The following is an 18719-nucleotide window of genomic DNA, read 5'->3' on the forward strand; positions in this document are numbered from 1 at the left end:
AGCCTTTCATCCCAAAGAAAAACTGCCTTCCCTTATTCCCCTCTATCCCTTCACTCCACTTTCGGAACTACAGCGATGAAGGCCACTTTAGTATTGATGGGAGGAAGAGGTAGGACACCTGTAGGGGGTCCAGCTAGTTTACTCTACGCTAATCACCCAGCTGTCTCCAGCCAGGCCTGGCATGTCGACAGGGAATCCCCACCTGCCAAGGCCACCATCAGAAGAGGTACAGGAACCTGTAATGTTAGCCCATGCAGTGACATGCCGATGGTGAGCATGTCTGTTACCGTCTGAGCGCTCCCCCTGCCTCCCCTCCACCGTCTGGATTATTTAGAGTGGGAAGACTTTTTTTTTTTTTTTAACTACAGAAGAATTTTATTATGAAGAACATAGGACTGAATTGAAACCTTTTTAGCCAAAATAACTCCTATAGCCCTGAGCCTACTAATCACAGGTCCATTTCTACTACTGGAAAAGATAAATACTAATCTTGACTTTTCATGTACGAGAGTGAGAAGAGCTGGAGAATTACCACCAGTTTTGATCCCTTTGGAAATACCATTATCGCGGGCACATTAGGGCTTCTAAGAGTCATACAGGTAAAAATCGGTAATGCTTGATTCCGATGTATGTCCTTGTTTCCACAGTGACACTCCCAGTTCCTCTCTGTCCCTATTTTTAGGAAAAGATTTTGCAGGTCCAAAAAAAAAACCCACCCAGAAATACCCTGTTTCACTCCTGCCTACTCTTTAAAAAAGTCTCGGTTCTAACTCCATCTGGGATTTAAAGAAATCAGATGGTTGGGACACGCCTTAGGGAACCGTTCAGTTCTGTTACACTTACTAAGACGAGCATGTGTTAAGGACAGTGATTCAGAAGGGAGCCAAGAGATTGAGAAATTAACGACCAAAGGAGGGACGCGTTCTCTTGTGCACTCTCTTTCCTCATGGCCCAGACTTCTCTCTCCGATTCGGCCTTGGCTGCCATTTCCTACTAGTCACCTCTGTATTAATGGGGTTGGCTTGAAGGGAGGGAAAACACTCTGTGTCCAAGATTTCAAAATATTTAAAACCCTGCCAACCAAAAACAGAAAAGAAAGAAAACTGGTGAATTAAGAAGGAGCTTCAAATAGTAAAGAACAAGAGGAAGGCACACATATTAATGATGTGAGGTGCCCATTTCCCAAGAGGCGGGGTGTGCTGTCTGCATTCCAGTGAGCTTTGCCTCATTGGCTGTCCCCTGAACCAAGAATGTCCCCTCTGAGTTTGTAGTGTGGGCCTGGGGCAGCATTGGGAACTTCTGCAGGGAATCCCAGTATGAGGTAGATAGCTAGTTTTTGAGGAAGTGACATTTCTCCATCTGGGGTCTTTGAGACACCTCTGGGGGAGGAAGCAAGAGACTGTCCCTTCTCCATGAGGTCTTAAAAAGAGCTTGGCTTCCCACGGGTCATAAGCTATAGAGACGACCTGAAGAGCATCCACGTCCCCCAAATCTGGCAAGTCTTGTAGTTGAGCTGGTCGGCTTTGAGCTCTGAGGATTTTACTTACCACCCTCCTGCTTTCCTAGAGGTGCACTTTGGTACTAGAACCAAAGTGTAATGTTTCCAACTTTGTTCTTTGAAGCCGTTGGAGGTTTTGACCTCCAAGAAATCACTGTTTTAAAGGGACTCTCTTCCTGGCTGCTGGTAGTTTACACTGGGAGGCAGGACAGAGAAGGTAGGCCACACGAGTATGAAAGCTTTGGTAATTATCCTAATGGGAGACCATGGGGCTTGGACCAGGGTCATAGGGGTGGATGTGGAGAGATTGATTTTCTCAATGTATTTTGAAGGGACAGCTGACATTTTCTGACCTATCAGATGTGGAGAACGAGAGAGAAAGGCGTCAAGGATTACTGGGTTTGGATAATGGAAAATGGAGGTGCTACTGACTGATAGGGAAATGTCTAGGGGAGAGTTGTCTAGGGCAGTGTTGATGGTGGAAACCAGGCACCGTTTTTTTGTTCTGAGATGTATGTCATACATCCAGGTGGTAGTATCAAATAGGTACTTGGCTATACAGTTCTATAGACCATAGCCTTTCAGTTGCACAAATTAAAGAAGGCAAAGCACCTTCTATTTGAATTCCTTTAGATGAGCCTATGCTAGATGGGTGGATGAGTTATCTGAACATCCTGCCGCAGAGTCCTCACAGACTGAGAACCACCATGTTTGTGACAGAGTGACAGCCACGTGGAAGCAAGGCTGGGAGAAATCAGCTAGAGAAACTGCTCTGCAAGAGCTCACAGGTTAAGCCTGGTGGTGAGCTGGGAGGAAGAGCAGAGAGAGGAGGATGCTGGAGATGGGAGGGGGCAGAGCTAAATGGCGGGAAGCTGGAACCTACTGGAAAAAAGGTTCAGCTCTGAGCCAAAGGGCTTCCAGGAACTGGAGTGTCAAACAGTCAGCAGGGAGCTGTTGGCCCCCTTGTCTGCTGTGTTCACCAGTGCTAACGGCAGCAAGTCTTACTCCATAGTTTTCCAATGAGCAGACATGAGGGCCACAAAGGTAGAACACTCAGGGATAGTTTCTAAGACACATAACCAGTCTCAAGATTGCTTTCTTGGGTGTGGGTCCTGGAGCTTGAGCCAACTGGGAAAGAGTAAATATTACCTTGAAATATCACGTGGCCACTGAGTCCCCGAGGAGGGTTCCCACCAAGTGCTCAGTTAGCAGAGGCCTTGGGCCCAGGTGGAATAGTCCCCGAGAACCTCTCCCGGCCTGAGCATGCCCTGCAGCCCTGATCTTACTTCCTCTGGCCCTCTACTGATGTGGCTGGCTGGCCTTGATAACAAATCCTCTTGGCCCAGGAGACTTTCCTTCTCCAGATTCCTGTGGAGAGCTTCTTAGAGCACTTGACTGCTGTTGTCCAGTGTCCAGGGGCTTGGCCGAGACCTTGTTGGTGGACACTGGGAGGCGGGAGGCCAGGTGTGGGGATCTTTAGCTACATGCCGTATTCTGTCCTTGGCTCACCATCAAAGGCTTTTTGTCCCCATCTGCTCAGAGCCCACCCAGAGGCCCCGGACCGTCTGTGAGCGCTGGAGGGAAAACCTGCTGGAGCACTACGGTGGCACGCCCAGGGATGACCAGTATGTGCCCCAGTGTGATGATCTGGGCCACTTCATGCCCCTGCAGTGCCACGGGAAGAGTGACTTCTGCTGGTGTGTGGACAAAGATGGCAGAGAAGTGCAGGGCACCCGCTCGCAGCCAGGCACCACCCCTGCCTGTAAGCACCCGGGGACTGCCCCATTCAGCACACCGCTTGGAGGGTTTGCTGGAAGTCAACTGCCAGCTGTGGGTGAAGGTGGGGGAGCCAGGGGGTCACCAAGTCCAGTGAAAGAAGTCACTAATACACTGTGTTGATTTACATTCTGGTCTACCCGAGATCCCAATTTGGATTTCGTGTTTGGTTTTGTCATTAGCAGTTTCTGTAGTGAGAACATCTGGAACTCCGTTCAATATGCAGTTACTCCTCCTCCCCAGCCTGGGGTGAAAGGAGACACGTGTCACCCTGGGGGCCCAAAGAAAAGCGGACACAATACTGGCTAGTTTCTTTCCTTAAAAAGGAAAAAAATCTCTTGCTTTGTTCGGAGGGAAATGTTTTGCTGTCTTCCTCCCTAGTAACTGGCAGTGTTTTTACATAATCTTTGGGGGGCGGGAAGCCTAGAAATTAGAATTTCTTTTAAGGAACATCTGGAACACATCTGTCTAGGGTAAAATCTTTTGATGTTTTTGGAGGTTCTGCTATGTGGAAAGTAACTTCTTCCCCCTCCCCACCTACCCTTGTTTCCCACCCTGTTCTTTAAACCTTCCTGCTCTTTGCCACGGCAGGTATCCCCACGGTTGCTCCACCCACAGTCCGGCCTGTGCCCCGGCCTGATGTGACCCCTCCCTCTGTGGGCACCTTCCTGCTCTATGCCCAGGGCCAGCAGATCGGTCACTTGCCCCTCAATGGTACCAGGCTTCAGAAGGACATGGCCAAGACCCTGCTGTCCCTGCATGTAAGTGGATTTCGGCTGTCATGGGTGGGACTGCACAGGGCTTTCAGATCACAGCAAGGGCCAGAGGTAAGGGGAGGTCTTGGAGGGTTTCTGGGCTGTAGTCCGACACTGTCATGGGTCTGACACTGCTCTCACAGGAAGTGGGGGCACTGTTGCCGGGAGCCACATCTCACTGGCCCAGGCTTTCTCCGGTGGTTCATGGGGTTTCAGATACAGGGAGAGGGAGTTTGAGATTTGTCAGGATACTGAGGCAGTATGACGAGTCAACCTTGACCCAAGTCCCCAGGATCCTCTCCATGCCAGACCTCTCCAGAGGGTCCAGGACGACCACCCGAAAGGTGTGGTTTCTGTGGTCATTTGAGAATCCCAAGTGGAAATAAATTAATGACTGCCTCATTGTTGCAGTCCCCTCCCCTCCCATTCTGGTTCTGTGGATCAGTCACTTCTCTAACTCCTTCACAGAAGCTCTGGGCAGGGCTGGGAAAGGAGCTTTCCCTAGATGCCTGTTAGAGCACTTGACTGCTCCTGTGCCAGCAGCATCCCTACCGTCAAAGCACTCCATTTTGGAGGAGCAATTTCTTCTCTAAAATGGGAGAAAAGAGAAGGAAGTTCACCAAAAAGGCACTGCCACTTGTAAAGGGTACAGAACAGTATAATGTGCATGTTTGCCTTCACTTCTGGAACAAACTTCTTTTTCGGATTCCAAAAAAAGTTTAGAAGCAGCCAGTAGTCAGAGGAAGATGTGTTTTTCCTTAAGATTTAGGTTTTGTAGTCGTGCTGGCAAACACGGGCATGCTCCTGTGCAAGTTTCTCTAAAAGATGTAGAAACTGAGAAATTGCCAGCACCTCAGTCTAACTATCCACCGAGTCTGACGGCTGTGCGGCATTTCTGAACTTGCCTCTCCTAGGGTGGTGGAACTGACAAGAGAATGTAACATGGGCTGTAAGCATGTCTTGGGGAAATTTATTTAAAATTACTTATTCTGGGACGCCTGGGTGGCTCAGTTGGTTAAGCAGCAGCCTTCGGCTCAGGTCATGATCCCAGGGTCCTGGGATCGAGTCCCACATCGGGCTCCTTGCTTGGCAGGGAGCCTGTTTCTCCCTCTGCCTCTGCCTGCCTCTTTGTCTGCCTGTGCTCGCTTGCTCTCTCTCTGTCTCTTACAAATAAATAAATAAAATCTTTAAAAAAAATAAAATAAATAAAATGACTTATTCTTCCAAGAAACTCTAAAATCAATACATGGCTTTTAACAGACCCCATGATTCCCTAGGTCAATGGAAGCCAACATGGATGTGCACTCCTGTCTCACACAGAGGACTTTTACTTTTCAAGTACAACACACTTCACCTTCAGATTATTACATATATACTGCCTACTTTTTCACAGGAGCCAAATCCTGCTTTGTTCAGTGTTTTTTATATTGACTCCTCTTCCAGAAGCACGTCCAGCCAGCCCCAGGAGGTTCTGTTAGGCAAGCCAGGAACTGGCGTGACCTCAGGGACAGCCAGATGGCCCCTAGATGTTGGCTTTGCACATCTGTTCAGTTTCTCAGACCAGGAGTCGGAGCTGGAAATTGTATGAAGCAAGTACTGTGCAGTTCTGCAAAGAAGTATCACAGACTAAGCATTTGAAAAAGAAGACTGCTTTTATTTAGCAATAAAAGGGAAAGATCTCCCTAGCCTGAGGTTTGGTGACCACCAGTCTTCAGTTTCTTAACCCACCTAACTGGAGACTTTGTTTACATAAGCATACAACCCATTTGCTTCACAGTAAGGAAGCAGAGATAGGGGTGAGGGGATTGCGCTTTAGGGAGATCATATTATAGGCGAAGGGGGAATAGATTTTGTCATCAAATGTTGGTGAATTCTTGGAAAGACTGTTTCAAGAGTGCTGATACCATTTGGAAGGAATAACAGATTTTTTTTTGCCCAGTAAAACATTAAGAACTTAATTTGCTGAGCCTAACATTTGTCCTTTACTCACTAAAGGAGCTGTTTTTCATGAAGTCGTTTTATTACTGCTGGCAGTAACAGCGCTTATTAAGCACTTGCTGGAGACTAAGGACCAATCAGGACACTGTACAAGAATTTACGGTATTCATTTTTAAAGCAGCACTATGAAGTAGGTACTGCTATCTGCATTTTGCAAGTGCACAAATCCAGGCATAGAGAGGTTAAGTCGCACACCTAATCAGTGGCCAAGCCTGGCTGGGCCCCCAGAAGTCAGCCTCCAAGCCCACTTGTGTAACCATGCTGCTTATTAGCTGCCCAGGAGACTGTATTATGGGCTATTCCCTACAGCCATGCGTGCAGCTGCTGAGAGCAAACTCCAGGGAAATGCAGAGCTCCTAATTCTTCCAGTTTCATGTTTTGATCCACAAAGGGCTCCATAGTTGTGGGAATTGACTATGACTGCCGCGAGAGGATGGTGTACTGGACAGATGTTGCTGGACGGACAATCAGCCGTGCTAGTCTGGAACCAGGAGCAGAGCCTGAGACGATCATCAACTCAGGTCAGCAACTTTATCCAGAAGACACTGTATTTCATTTGACTCTACTAAGTGCAAAAAAAAAACCCAGTGCCATACAAGTTGTGTTACTGAGTGGTACCATACCAGTCCCTCTGTAAACACATATTCATATGCAAGAAACGAGAAGGTGATTCTTACTCTGAGCCTGCTGAGAAATCGGGCTCCCAACAGAAAGGGCTCACAGTGGGAACTCAGGGTGGCCACAGCTGCTGCTGCATATGCCTGGTGCCATCGGGCCAGTGGGTGTATCAGTCTAGAGAATAAGAGGTGGCAGAACAAGTTCCTCTGTTAACCTGCTGCTTGCAACTGAGCGCCTCTCAGGACTTTCTTTTTAAACTTTTCAAACCTAATAGATCTCCCTGCTTCAGGTTCCCTTTTCATACCTGCAAATGCTCTAGTCCTGCCATTGTTCTATTTGCAGGTCTGATAAGCCCGGAAGGACTTGCCATCGACCACTTCCGTAGAACAATGTACTGGACGGACAGTGGCCTGGACAAGATAGAGCGAGCCAGGCTGGATGGCTCCGAGCGCCAAGTCCTCTTCCACACGGACCTGGTGAATCCACGAGCCATTACTGTGGATCCAATCCGAGGGTCAGCTGGGCTTCCCTATTCTCCTGCTACCTTTAGATCCTATTCTGAAGCCCTTGGATTTTAAATGCCTTGTGGAGAGGGTCAGAACAAGAGTGTAAAAGCTCCAGTGCATGAATTTAACAGTATTTACACAGGATCTACTAGGTGTAGACACTGTTCTAGGCAAAGACAAGGTCTATTCTTTCATGGAGCTCATACTCTAGAAGTTAGTAAACTAATGAATAAACTAGGAAATTATTAAGACTGTGGTACAATACACAGAGAATTCAGAGTATGTGAGAGGGACTAGGGGCTCATGCTGATCAGATGATCGGGCCAGGCTCCCTCACACTTAACCTGGAATGAGGTGGGTCTCCTTTAGCAATGCAGTAGGAAATCCTAGTATTGAAATCCTAGGTTTACCTTCATTAAATGGTGGAAGCAACCAAAACTCAGAGACAGACACTTATTTCTTAGACTGCATTTTCACTGTATTTAATTTATCCCATAGCAACTTGTACTGGACAGACTGGAATCGAGAAGCTCCTAAAATTGAAACATCTTCTTTAGAAGGAGAAAACAGAAGAATTCTGGTGAATAAAGACATTGGACTACCTAATGGTTTAACCTTTGACCCCTTCTCCAAACTGCTCTGCTGGGCAGACGCAGGTATTACTGATGGCAGCGAACACACCGCGCTCCCTTACCATGGGAGCCGCTCTCTACCTCAGATTTTACAGCAAAGCCAGATCCCATCACATAGAACTTCTGGCTTAAATTTTTAACAGTACAGCACAGAATCTACTCCTTTAATTGGTGTATAAACCGTTAAAGAACATTTTGTATTGGTATTTATAATCTTCCTGGGGTTTGGGGGGGGGGGCGGTGGTCTGTGACTTATGTGGTAATTTGAGGGCCAGTACTATGTCGAGCTCATTTTTGTTATGCTTGCCCACAAACACCTGGCCTAGTTTTTTTTAAAGTAAAAAGAAATTTTACTTACTGCTGAAAGTGACAGACTTAGATAACTGAACAAAGTTTTCTCTTTTTTTGCCAGTATTAGATCATTTTTAAGTATCTGTTGCTTTACCAGTCAATAGGTTATCATGGTGAGGATATTTGGAAAGGGATATGGCAGCATGGCCTTCAGTACTAAGTCTGGGTTGCCAATACCCAAATCCTCTCTTTTCTTATTAGAGTGTGATTTCCTTATTAGAGCAATTTGAAAAAATGCTGTAAGTCTACTTTCATACTAAAGAATATGAAAAGGTGCATTCTTAAAGAGTTTATGATCTAACAAAAAGAATTATAATGTAGATGAGTTGCATTTATAAAAACTATTTGAAATTTAAAGCCAGGCTCCATAAGAAACTTGTTTAAGTATTACAAAATTTTGAAGACTACTTCCTTTACACTGAAAAACATGAGCCATGTTACCATTTTAGCCACTTTTAATTCCTTATCTAGGAAATAAGGTCTTCAAAAAATATTTAAGGATTTTCGTTAAAAGGCATTATACATTGCTTATAAAGGGCAAGTATGTATCTAGATACTATGTTCACAACAATTTATAAGGTGAGACTTTAAATAGAACAAAGTTTATCTCTAATGTCCTACTTTGGGAGAAAAAATGCAATCCTCTCTTTGAAGAAAGGATCAAGAGTCTAAATTCTAAAAACTAGAATGCTATTAAACAAACTGAAGACTGGTAATAGAAAGGAAAATTTTCGTTTCTAATTTGTATCACTGCATTGGGAATAAAATGTCTTATTTCCTATTCTACCTTTGTTTCCTTTTGGAAGGCCTCTACCTGCCACAATTATTTTCGGCATAAAAATTTCTTTCTCATGGTATGAAAAGGATCTCATTTTCCCTCTCTGATGTTTTAAAAGGAACCAAAAAACTGGAGTGTACACTTCCTGATGGGACTGGACGGCGTGTTATTCAGAACAACCTCAACTACCCCTTCAGTATTGTTAGCTACACAGATCACTTCTACCACACAGACTGGAGGAGGTGAGCCTGACACACCCTGGCCAAGCCTGAAAAGGCAACTAGTCTGGAAGACATACTACCATTAGTAGCATTTACCTAATGCCTCTAATGACTTTAGTAATTAAACTCTCCACTGAAGTTTTCATTACCTCTTAATTAGTAGATAACATTGTTCAAGTGTTATTTCTTTTAAAATCATAATGGTATTGCTCACAGGTTGCTTAAAAATGGCAGAGATGATACTAAACTGTCTAAGAAAGGAAGTGCATTAATCTAAATCTGATCTTCAGAGAATAAAAAGACTATACTTAAGTGGGACTATGAGGTGTATTAGCTGTATGATTTAAACTGATTTTTAGAAAATGACATTATGGACATACTAGTTGTCCACATGGGAGAAGGATAAGTACTGTAATTTAGACTAGTTCTCCAAGGAGGGATATTAAAAACATATCTAGAGGTCTAAGCCTTTCTACCCCATCCTTTGAAGTCTTGATTTAATTGGTCTGGCAGGGGGTCCATCAGTATTTTAATAGCTCCTCGAGTAATTTGTTTGGCAAGAGCTGAGAAGCACTGATTTATACCAGTGGTTCTCAAAATTTAGGATAGTATCAGAATCATTCCAAAGGACTGTTAAAAGAGATTGCAAGGTCCCATCCCATAATTCCTGATTCAGTATGTCTAAATTGGGGCCCAAGAATTTGTCTTTTTAGCAAATTTCCAGATGACGCTGGTCTGGGGACTACTTTGAGAACCACTGAGAGAGGAAAATCTTTGAATCTAAAGGAGTCAAAACACACTTGGTTAAATTAAAAAGATACTCTAGAATGCTGGCTAGCAGAGATTCTCTATTGAAAGTAACTTTTTTTCTATCCCACAAATTTACTCTTCCTTTCTGTTACCAGGGATGGTGTTATATCTGTAAATAGAGACAGCGGCCAGTTTACTGATGAGTATCTCCCAGAGCAGCGGTCTCATCTCTACGGGATAACTGCAGTCTACCCCTACTGCCCAGCAGGTAAATAAAATGCTCAGGCTGCTCCTTTGGACCAGTAGGGTAGAGAACGATGTATCTGGCAACCGATTACCCTTGGCTTAAATATGGCTGCTGCCACTGACACCACCGAGAGCCACTTTGAATGGGAAAGTTAATGGCCATCACATAGGGTAGTAGACTGTTCACCCTAAGTCCATAAGCTCAACCATACACAAAAAAGATCAGCCTAATAGGATATTTCCCCTTTAAAATACTTCCTGTGGCAACAAGATTATAAAATAGTCACCCACTGTTCCTTTCACCTCTACTCACAGGAAGAAAGTAAACATGGCATCAGGACTTGGGAGTTTACAATCAGAATCTGGACCCTAAAGAACATTTACTGCAAACAAAGGTGAAGAAAGTGGAAAAAGGAATTGGACTTACAAGTTGAACTCTTTCAGTACAAAAAGACTCTATCTTGTGAAAAGTTTATACCTCAATCTTTACTACTGTATTTTGAAAAACAAAAGTTACTACAGGTTTTAAAAATAACAATTTTAATTATTGCTTATTAAGCAATTTTTAATAAACATTTCTATCATATTTAAAAGGTCAAATGCATGCAACAAAGAGCCAATAAGAATATGTTAAAACCCTAAATCTGATTTTTGCTAAGAATTCTTCCTGGCCAAGTAATTAAGGTAGGATGATCAGTATAAAGACACAATCCCAAGGATTATAAGCTTTGATCTAGAGAAGGCTATGCAGAACTGGTGGGGAAAAAAACAACTTATTTATGCTTTCTCAGCAAAAGTTGTTTTTTTTTTTGTTTGTTTGTTTGTTTTACCTCTGCATCACTGCATTTCTATTTATATTAAAAGGTGCTAGAATGTTTCAATTTGTATCTAATGATCCTGTAAGTCCCTCTATAGTTACCCTCAGAAGTTACTACATTTTTAAATACCAAAGATGTAACAATTCTCAAATTTTCTAGATTACTCCAATAAAATATTTTAAGTTTTCCTAGGATTTAAGGATCTGTATTGTCTATATAACAAAGCTGGGGGGTGGCATGTACCTCAACCACAACAGAGGATGATTAATTATATAGACACAGAAACATAGCAGTCAAAAAAAAAAAATCCACTTTCCTGAACTTTATTAAAGAAAAAGCAATGATGGTGAATCTCGAGAACATAGTCAAATTTCTAGGATTCTTCCCCTGAAAATGTGACATTTGATTTTCAAACACATGCCAGAGCATACATGGTTCCCAATTGTACTAAGTAGATGAGAAGCTGAAATCCTAAAACGTTCATCTTCCAACTTTCCCCAGTCTGTGGTCTGTCTTTGGATCAGCAATAATTGCCTGAACAGCTACTATGGCTTCATTAATTTTTGTCTGTAGCTCTCTGAGCTCTTCTATATGCAGCAATCGCAGAATTTGAGCAGCTTCATTAAGAACTGCATCTATTTTATAAGAAAACTGCATTAATCAGTATTCAAGACCATTTACTTGCCCATTTCTCCCCCAAATATTCAGCTAGTCTTTAAAAGTTGAGTTCAAACAAAATCACTCACCTCCTGTGTCAAAACCAAGAATATGTTTGTCTAAAGCAACAGGCAAGCCCTTAAAAAGAAAAGGACAAAATGAAACTTTATAGTTAAGAATCATGTTCTTTTCTTATCTGTAACTGAAAATCAGCTAGCTGTTCTGTTAACCCTTTTAGCTGCAGTGGCAAGTGGGGTGGAGAATGTTCTCTACATTTGCCTTTTGAGGAGTGAAAGAATGGCCTCTGCGTGTAGTGGGAAGCTAGTTCCATCCCCCATTCCTTCCCATAAGACTAGGCAGATAAAGCAGTTGTTCCTTTCACAGCTACACTCTGTCACTGCTGCTATGGAAGGGTAGATAAGCAGGGCTGCTGCTGTCCTGTTTTAGCTCCAATAAGCAGCAGAGTACAGGGCAAATGGGATGGAATTACTTTTAATATTTCTGAACACATTAATTTGTCTTTATACAAAATCTAACATATGTATTACTTCTCTTTCAGCTAGCATGATGATTACCAGATTACCTAGAGTTCTTTGGAAATTACTCTAAAATCAAGGAAAATGAGCAGACTCTAAACCATCAGTACCTCTACAGAGTTATGCCAAAGATGGCAACCATGATGCTGAACTCTATGGAGTTCACAGTAACAACAAGAACAGGCAGTCTAAACTCTGTTGGTCATACTATATAAAATCTATACTTTCAATGTTAGAAAATGCTAAGCTGTCACTATTCGATTCTTGCCTATGAATGCAAACCTACCTATACTCCAACTACTTTAAAATAATACAATATATAAGTGAAGAAATAAACAGGCATGTAAATTCAGCAAGCAAAACTAACAAGTAGAATTGCACTGAGTGGCTTTCTATGTCAGTTTTGTTTTCATTTTATTTGCCAAGAGACCAAGGAACAGCTGCCCTAAAGATCTTGACCAAATGCCCCAAGAGCTAGTTATGGTTATAAACAAGAACACTCACTGTAAGAACTTCTCCTCTATATTACTATTTTGCATGGTACCTTGAGGTGACACTAACTTAAGACCAGGAGGACTGAAAATTTTACTTTCTAAACAAAAGCAAAAAGATCTGGCTATGCCCTAATTTGCACTGCCTTCAAACCAAAGGCACTATTTTGCTGCATCAATGAATGCACGAATGATTTTATTATGCCAGAACAATTTACTGTCTGTTCTACAGTGTGGGTGAAAGAAGCTGATCTTTAATCCAATTTCCAGGGGCCTAATCCATACATAATTAATAAGCAATAAAAGCCTTTAAAACAAACTGTTTTTTAGGGGGAACTACACTGCCCTGGCATTAAAAACCTTTTCACACTGCTGGGCCTTGCTAAAGATGGGATCAGAGGACAAAAGACATTGGGGATTTAGGAGAGAAAAAAAAAGGACCAGAATCTAGAATGTCCCTTGTGCCCAAGACATCCCTCGCAGTATCTATGCACAGTAAGAAGCATTATCAGACAACTGCAGATGCTGCTGCTAATCCCTGAGGACATTTCTCTACACAGTCCAGTCAGTGAGACTTCAGGGAGAATCTGAATTTCTAGTGCATTTTATCTAAAATATTGCAGAATTCAGGGAAAAATAGGGTGTATGGTTTCCTTAGCCTACAAAGTAGGACCGAAAAATGACAGGTGTAGTCACCTGTACCCAGGAACTTACACTCTAATATAGTCTCTATGTCCCTACCCCTTCACCTGGGCTGGTCAACTAGCTCATGCAGGCCTTCAAACACAGATCTTTGTCCCTACCTACCATAAGAGCGCTGGCTCTTCAATCAGACTGCCTGAGTTCAACCACTTATCAACTAGATGACCTTAGGTAAATTACTTTCTCATAAGTGATGCTAAGAAATGTGAATAAAGGGGCGCCTGGGTGGCTCAGTTGGTTGGACGACTGCCTTCGGCTCAGGTCATGATCCTGGAGTCCCGGGATCGAGTCCCACATCGGGCTCCCAGCTCCATGGGGAGTCTGCTTCTCCCTCTGACCTTCTCCTCGCTCATGTTCTCTCTCACTGTCTCTCTCTCAAATAAATAAATAAATAAATAAATAAATAAATAAATAAAAGAAATGTGAATAAAATGAGAACAGATTTCTCTGAAGAAACGAAAGAGAAAGGACAGGATTTAGGTCAAAAGAAGGAAATTAATAAAGATAACGTGTGTTCTATTTTCCAGCAACTAATCAAAATAACCCAGTAAATTTTGCAAGGTAAATACCCTAAAATAAACAACTGGGCATGTGCAATGGTTTGTGCTGGTAGACTGTGGGTATACTACCAATTACTGCTTTAAAGTATGAAATAAGTTTATTTTTCACTCAATAATGGCTATAATTTGCTTAAGAACCAAATTCAATCCCACTGAAATAAGCTACCCTTTCTCCAACCAGTTTTAACAAAGAATGGTTATCTTAAGCAGATACATAAAAAATTTGAACTCATGACAATACCAGAAGAAATGTTCATTAATAATTAATTTAAAATTTATTGGAAAAAAATAATGCATACCTCTTTCGTTTGATTTGCTTTAGCAACTGCATCCTGTGTCAGGCGCTCCTGGACCAAAATGCGAATTGCCTAAGAAACGCAAAAGTAGTTTTTATTTTTTTATTGGCTGTTCACCTTTTCTGTTCTGAAATCTAGAGAATAAGGATACCCAATTTGATGAAGTTAGTTCATTAACAAAATGTTCATTAGCAAAATCAGCCAATAAAAACAGAACTGCTGATAGAATGAAAGTTTTCATTTTAATACTTTATAATGTGGAAAGATGCTCTCAACAATTAAAAGCATTTTTTGGAATAGGTAATTTATATGCATGGAAAATTTTAACAAAGGATACGTGGTTTAAACAAAAAGGGGGGGTCCTCCTTCTTACCCAAGACTCAACCATCCCTCTAGACAATCACTGGAACCAGATTACTGTGTATCCTTACAAGGATTCGATTGTATTACAAGTACGCTCAAGCATAAATGCGCACATACACGCAAACTCCTGACACAAAGAGTAGCACATCGTACACACTGTCCTTGACTTTTGTTCATTTAATTATAGTAAAATGTTTTTACTTCCCTCATACAACACTTTTTTTCTTCATCACCAAGGTGTTTTATTATGGCAGACACAAGTGCATTCATGTACCTACACACACTCAAAAACTAAGGTTTTTTAAAATGGAATTTTAATTAGTGGATAACAATTGTAACTGAAGGGTAGAAACTTGAAAACTTAATATAACAAGCCAAATGCTACATTTAAAAGCCATTATACCAGTCTTTAATAGGGGTCACAAATTTATTAATCAGTCTAGTTGCAGAATAGTCAATGATGTGGCAAATCTATCAAGAGGTTTTCCATCTTGTCATGGATTATTTGAATGCTTCATGCAGCTTACAATTTTATAAAGCTTTTGATTATTGATTTATACTTTTCCCATCTGGGTTTTTAAAGTCTAACAAAAGCACCCCAGGTATGCTAGTCTCTTTGTCTTCTTACTCAGTTTATGATTAAAGGTGACATGACCACTGCACAACTGTGCCAAAACAATTTACATAATTCCTGAGTAAAGAATGAAACTCTGAAAGAGCTAAATTTCGATAAAAACAATTTATCTCATTTTTTGAAGTTTTAATTTATTTATTCATTTAAGTAATCTCTATACCCAAGTGGGGCTCAAACACATGACCCTGAGATCAAGAGTCACATGCTCGGGACGCCTGGGTGACTCAGTTGGTTAAGCAGCTGCCTTCGGCTCAGGTCATGATCCCAGCGTCCTGGGATCGAGTCCCACATCGGGCTCCTTGCTCCGCAGGGAGCCTGCTTCTCCCTCTGACTCTGCCTTCCACTCTGTCTGCCTGTGCCTGCTCTCGCTCGCTCTCTCTCTGACAAATAAATAAATAAAATCTTTAAAAAAAAAAAAAGAGTCACATGCTCTACTCACTAAGCCAGCCAGGCAACCCAACTTTTTGTCTCTTGGCATCCAATATGAGTTGAGAAAATCTGAGTTAACATGCAGATTCAGTGTAGAGAATTATAATAATCTAGAAATAGTTTTTCTCTTGTTACAACTATCACTTAGTACAAACAATTCTAAAAGTTGTGCAGTGGTCATGTCACCTTTAATCATAAACTGAGTAAGAAGACAAAGAGTCTAGCATACCTGGGGTGCTTTTGTTAGACTTTAAAAACCCAAATGGGAAAAGTATAAATCAATAATCAAAAGCTTTATAAAATTGTAAGCTGCATGAAGCATTCAAACAATCCATGACAATTTCTCATAAAATCAGTAATAATTTCTATAATAATTTCCAAGTCTGGAATCTTAAGTATCTTAAATATTACTCCTGTCCCTCCATACTGGCCCATACTGTCAAAGTTATGTGACATAATCTTCTGAAGTAGGAGTATATCCTTCCACTTAGAAATAAGAGACCTCTTTCACATCACTGAGTTCCCTGAAGTACAGATATGAACTGAGTGGCCTATATAGGATGGGGCACTAGGAAAACAAAAACATTTCCTCAAAGAGATTCTGGGGTACTTTTTTTTCTTTAAAGATTTTATTTATTTGAGAGAGACAGCGAGTGAGCACGAGAGGGGAGAAGGTCAGAGGGAGAAGCAGACTCCCCATGGAGCTGGGGAGCCCGATGTGGGACTTGACCCCGAGACTCCAAGATCATGACTTGAGCTGAAGGCAGTTGCCCAACAAACTGAGCCAGCCACCCAGGCACCCTGGGGTATGTATTTTTTGACCAAATTTACCAGGACTCATTTTGGCATTTTCTATTATCTTAGTTAATACAGATCACAAATTTTGAAAGGACTGACTAAATAGAAGTAGAGACATACAGAAAAAAGAAGAGACCACATGGTCAGAGTGCCTAGATTAAAATTCTGGCTCTCTCATTTTCTGTGTCATCTTGGACATTATCTATCCTCTTCAGGTCTCAATTTCTTCGTATTAAAATGAAAGGATACCAGCATCTACCTCCACTACCTCCGGGATTATTGGGAATGAAATCCTCTTTGCCAAGGACTGAGCACAGTAGCAGGCACAAAGTGAACACACTTTGGTATTAGCTGTTATTAGATAATCTAAATAGACAAAATCCTGAAATCTGCTTTAAGTACCACATTCCTCCACATTCTGGCAATTTAGTCATATATCTGTATGTCAAACAGAGGTAACTTTTAGAAAATGAGGTTTTTCTTCTCCATACAGTTTCTGTCAAGAATCAAGAATATGAAACCAACCTTAAGCATTACCAGGTAATCATCATGACGCTGAATCTGAAGAAGGTTAGCCAAAGCCATTACACCAGCCTTAAAATCAGGATTATTTACTATAAAAGATTAAAAAGGAAACTTAAAGCTCTGCAAGCATGTAATTATAAACATATATATAAGCATATAAACTTACAAAAAACATTTTTAATTTTCCAATAACAAGAAAAAAAAACTTCGTTTTTAAAACCGCTGCTGCTGAGAGCAGTGTAGGAGCATAGACCATTAGGTAAACTGATGAGGTCAATGGGTTCCCTATTGATCAGCCACATTGACCAAACCATAAATTACCAAGTTAACTCATGTTAGGATTGCGCTGTAACTTTTTCTGCAAGGCACATTTACATGGGACTTTTAAGTAGTATTTCTTCCCAAAGCTATTAATTTTAAACTAGATCCCTTCAGTAGACAATTTTCCCAAAAACCTTTTCTCTAAGCAGCTGTAGTTTGTCTAAGCAGCATACTATACTAATTCATAAGGGTAAGGAGCTTATTAATCCATGAGAGTAACTTGTAAATTATAAGTCCCAATGGATCTCTCATGAAAGAATAAATTATTATAATACAATCTTTATACTTTAAAAAAGAGAATACTTAAAGGTATCTGGAAATGAAGATGACAAATTTTACCTAACTTGTCTCATGTCATTAGAAAAAATATTTTACGCATCCAGGAAGGCAAATAATCACCACCATGCTTAAATACAAATCAGATCCCCAAATCATTATGAAGAAATCAAGGAATAGCATTCTAACATTCAGATATTCAGCTATATGAGGAGGGAGAAAACATACTATAAATGCTAATAAAAACAACAGAAAATAAAACATCAACATAAAGCATTCCTAATTTACCAAAACCAAGTCAACCCAGGGTTCCTCATTCTAGGAAATAAAAAAACATGTAAGGGACCAAAAAATGTTGATGATATGCACTTATATACTTACCATCCAAATTGATCAATGGCTCTGCATTTTTAGCTGCATTGTCAGCATTTTTTGTGTTATCAGGTACCAAGTCCTTGTATTTTTCAGCTGTAAACACAGGCAAAAATACAGTTTGTAGAACTGTACCTTAAGGTAAAATAAACATTGCTTATTTACGGAATTTAACTGAGCCAAACTGATTTTAAGTGTAAGATAACTCACCCAAAGTTATTTTTATGCTATAAAAAAATCCATTAGAAGGCAATGTGATTGTAGCTTTCTGATTAAGCTAAAATGATTACTGAAATATCTATACAAATATCTCTTCATTAACATTTCTAAAAGTAAGACATTTCAAACACCATCTACATTTGAGAAGAGAGGGTGTGCATTTACAGTCTGCTCAGAAACTTGGCAGGGGTAGAAGAACGGAAGAAAGTAGGTAGAGGTTACATGAGATTAAATACAGACTTATTAAAAAGTTTTTTTCCAAATTTTTTGAATGCCATATATGAAATCCAAAAACCTTGTCTTCTAAAAAAAAAAAAAAACTCAGCACTTCAAATACACCACCATCAAAAATAAACCTAAATTAATCATATGGAGACCTGAAACTCAGAATTCCAAAGGCAGCTTTTATTACCTTCACTTGAGAAATACCTAACAAAACTTAAAAAGACTTTACAAATACACGTATTTAATAATAATTCACTAAACTTAATGCCCAAGATGCCATCTTTGGTTACAGCGCTTCTGTGATTTCTGAGTGAAACAAGAGGGAAAATAAAAGCATCAAACTTTAAGTCAGACAGGGGTTAGTGTAA

The 18719-nt window shown here is 41.0% G+C and overlaps 2 protein-coding genes and 1 long non-coding RNA gene across 3 annotated transcripts in view; 1 reads left to right on the forward strand and 2 right to left on the reverse strand.

Annotated features, from left to right (window-relative positions):
• Positions 1-11141, forward strand: part of NID2 (nidogen 2) — a 61810-nt gene extending 50669 nt beyond the window's left edge. The window contains exons 14-21 of the mRNA XM_082735139.1: positions 3039-3260; positions 3866-4035; positions 6419-6548; positions 6988-7159; positions 7650-7807; positions 9031-9154; positions 10039-10151; positions 10445-11141. Coding sequence (XP_082591265.1) covers positions 3039-3260; positions 3866-4035; positions 6419-6548; positions 6988-7159; positions 7650-7807; positions 9031-9154; positions 10039-10151; positions 10445-10455 — 1100 coding nt within the window. The 3' untranslated portion in view covers positions 10456-11141. The remainder of the gene's footprint in view (positions 1-3038; positions 3261-3865; positions 4036-6418; positions 6549-6987; positions 7160-7649; positions 7808-9030; positions 9155-10038; positions 10152-10444) is intronic.
• Positions 5663-7684, reverse strand: LOC309866991. Its single transcript, XR_014312908.1, has 2 exons — positions 7562-7684; positions 5663-6819 (listed from the first exon to the last, which is right to left on the reverse strand). It is a non-coding gene; the product is annotated as an uncharacterized lncRNA (long non-coding RNA).
• Positions 11142-11254: 113 nt separating the features above from the next.
• RTRAF (RNA transcription, translation and transport factor) overlaps positions 11255-18719 on the reverse strand; it is a 33726-nt gene continuing 26261 nt past the window's right edge. Inside the window, exons 7-11 of the mRNA XM_082735188.1 lie at positions 17917-18003; positions 16939-17027; positions 14193-14261; positions 11694-11742; positions 11255-11582 (exon numbers count right to left, since the gene is read on the reverse strand). Coding sequence (XP_082591314.1) covers positions 11428-11582; positions 11694-11742; positions 14193-14261; positions 16939-17027; positions 17917-18003 — 449 coding nt within the window. The 3' untranslated portion in view covers positions 11255-11427. The remainder of the gene's footprint in view (positions 11583-11693; positions 11743-14192; positions 14262-16938; positions 17028-17916; positions 18004-18719) is intronic.

This window comes from Mustela nivalis, assembly GCF_964662115.1.
Source record: "Mustela nivalis genome assembly, chromosome: 6".
Lineage (NCBI taxonomy): Eukaryota > Metazoa > Chordata > Mammalia > Carnivora > Mustelidae > Mustela > Mustela nivalis.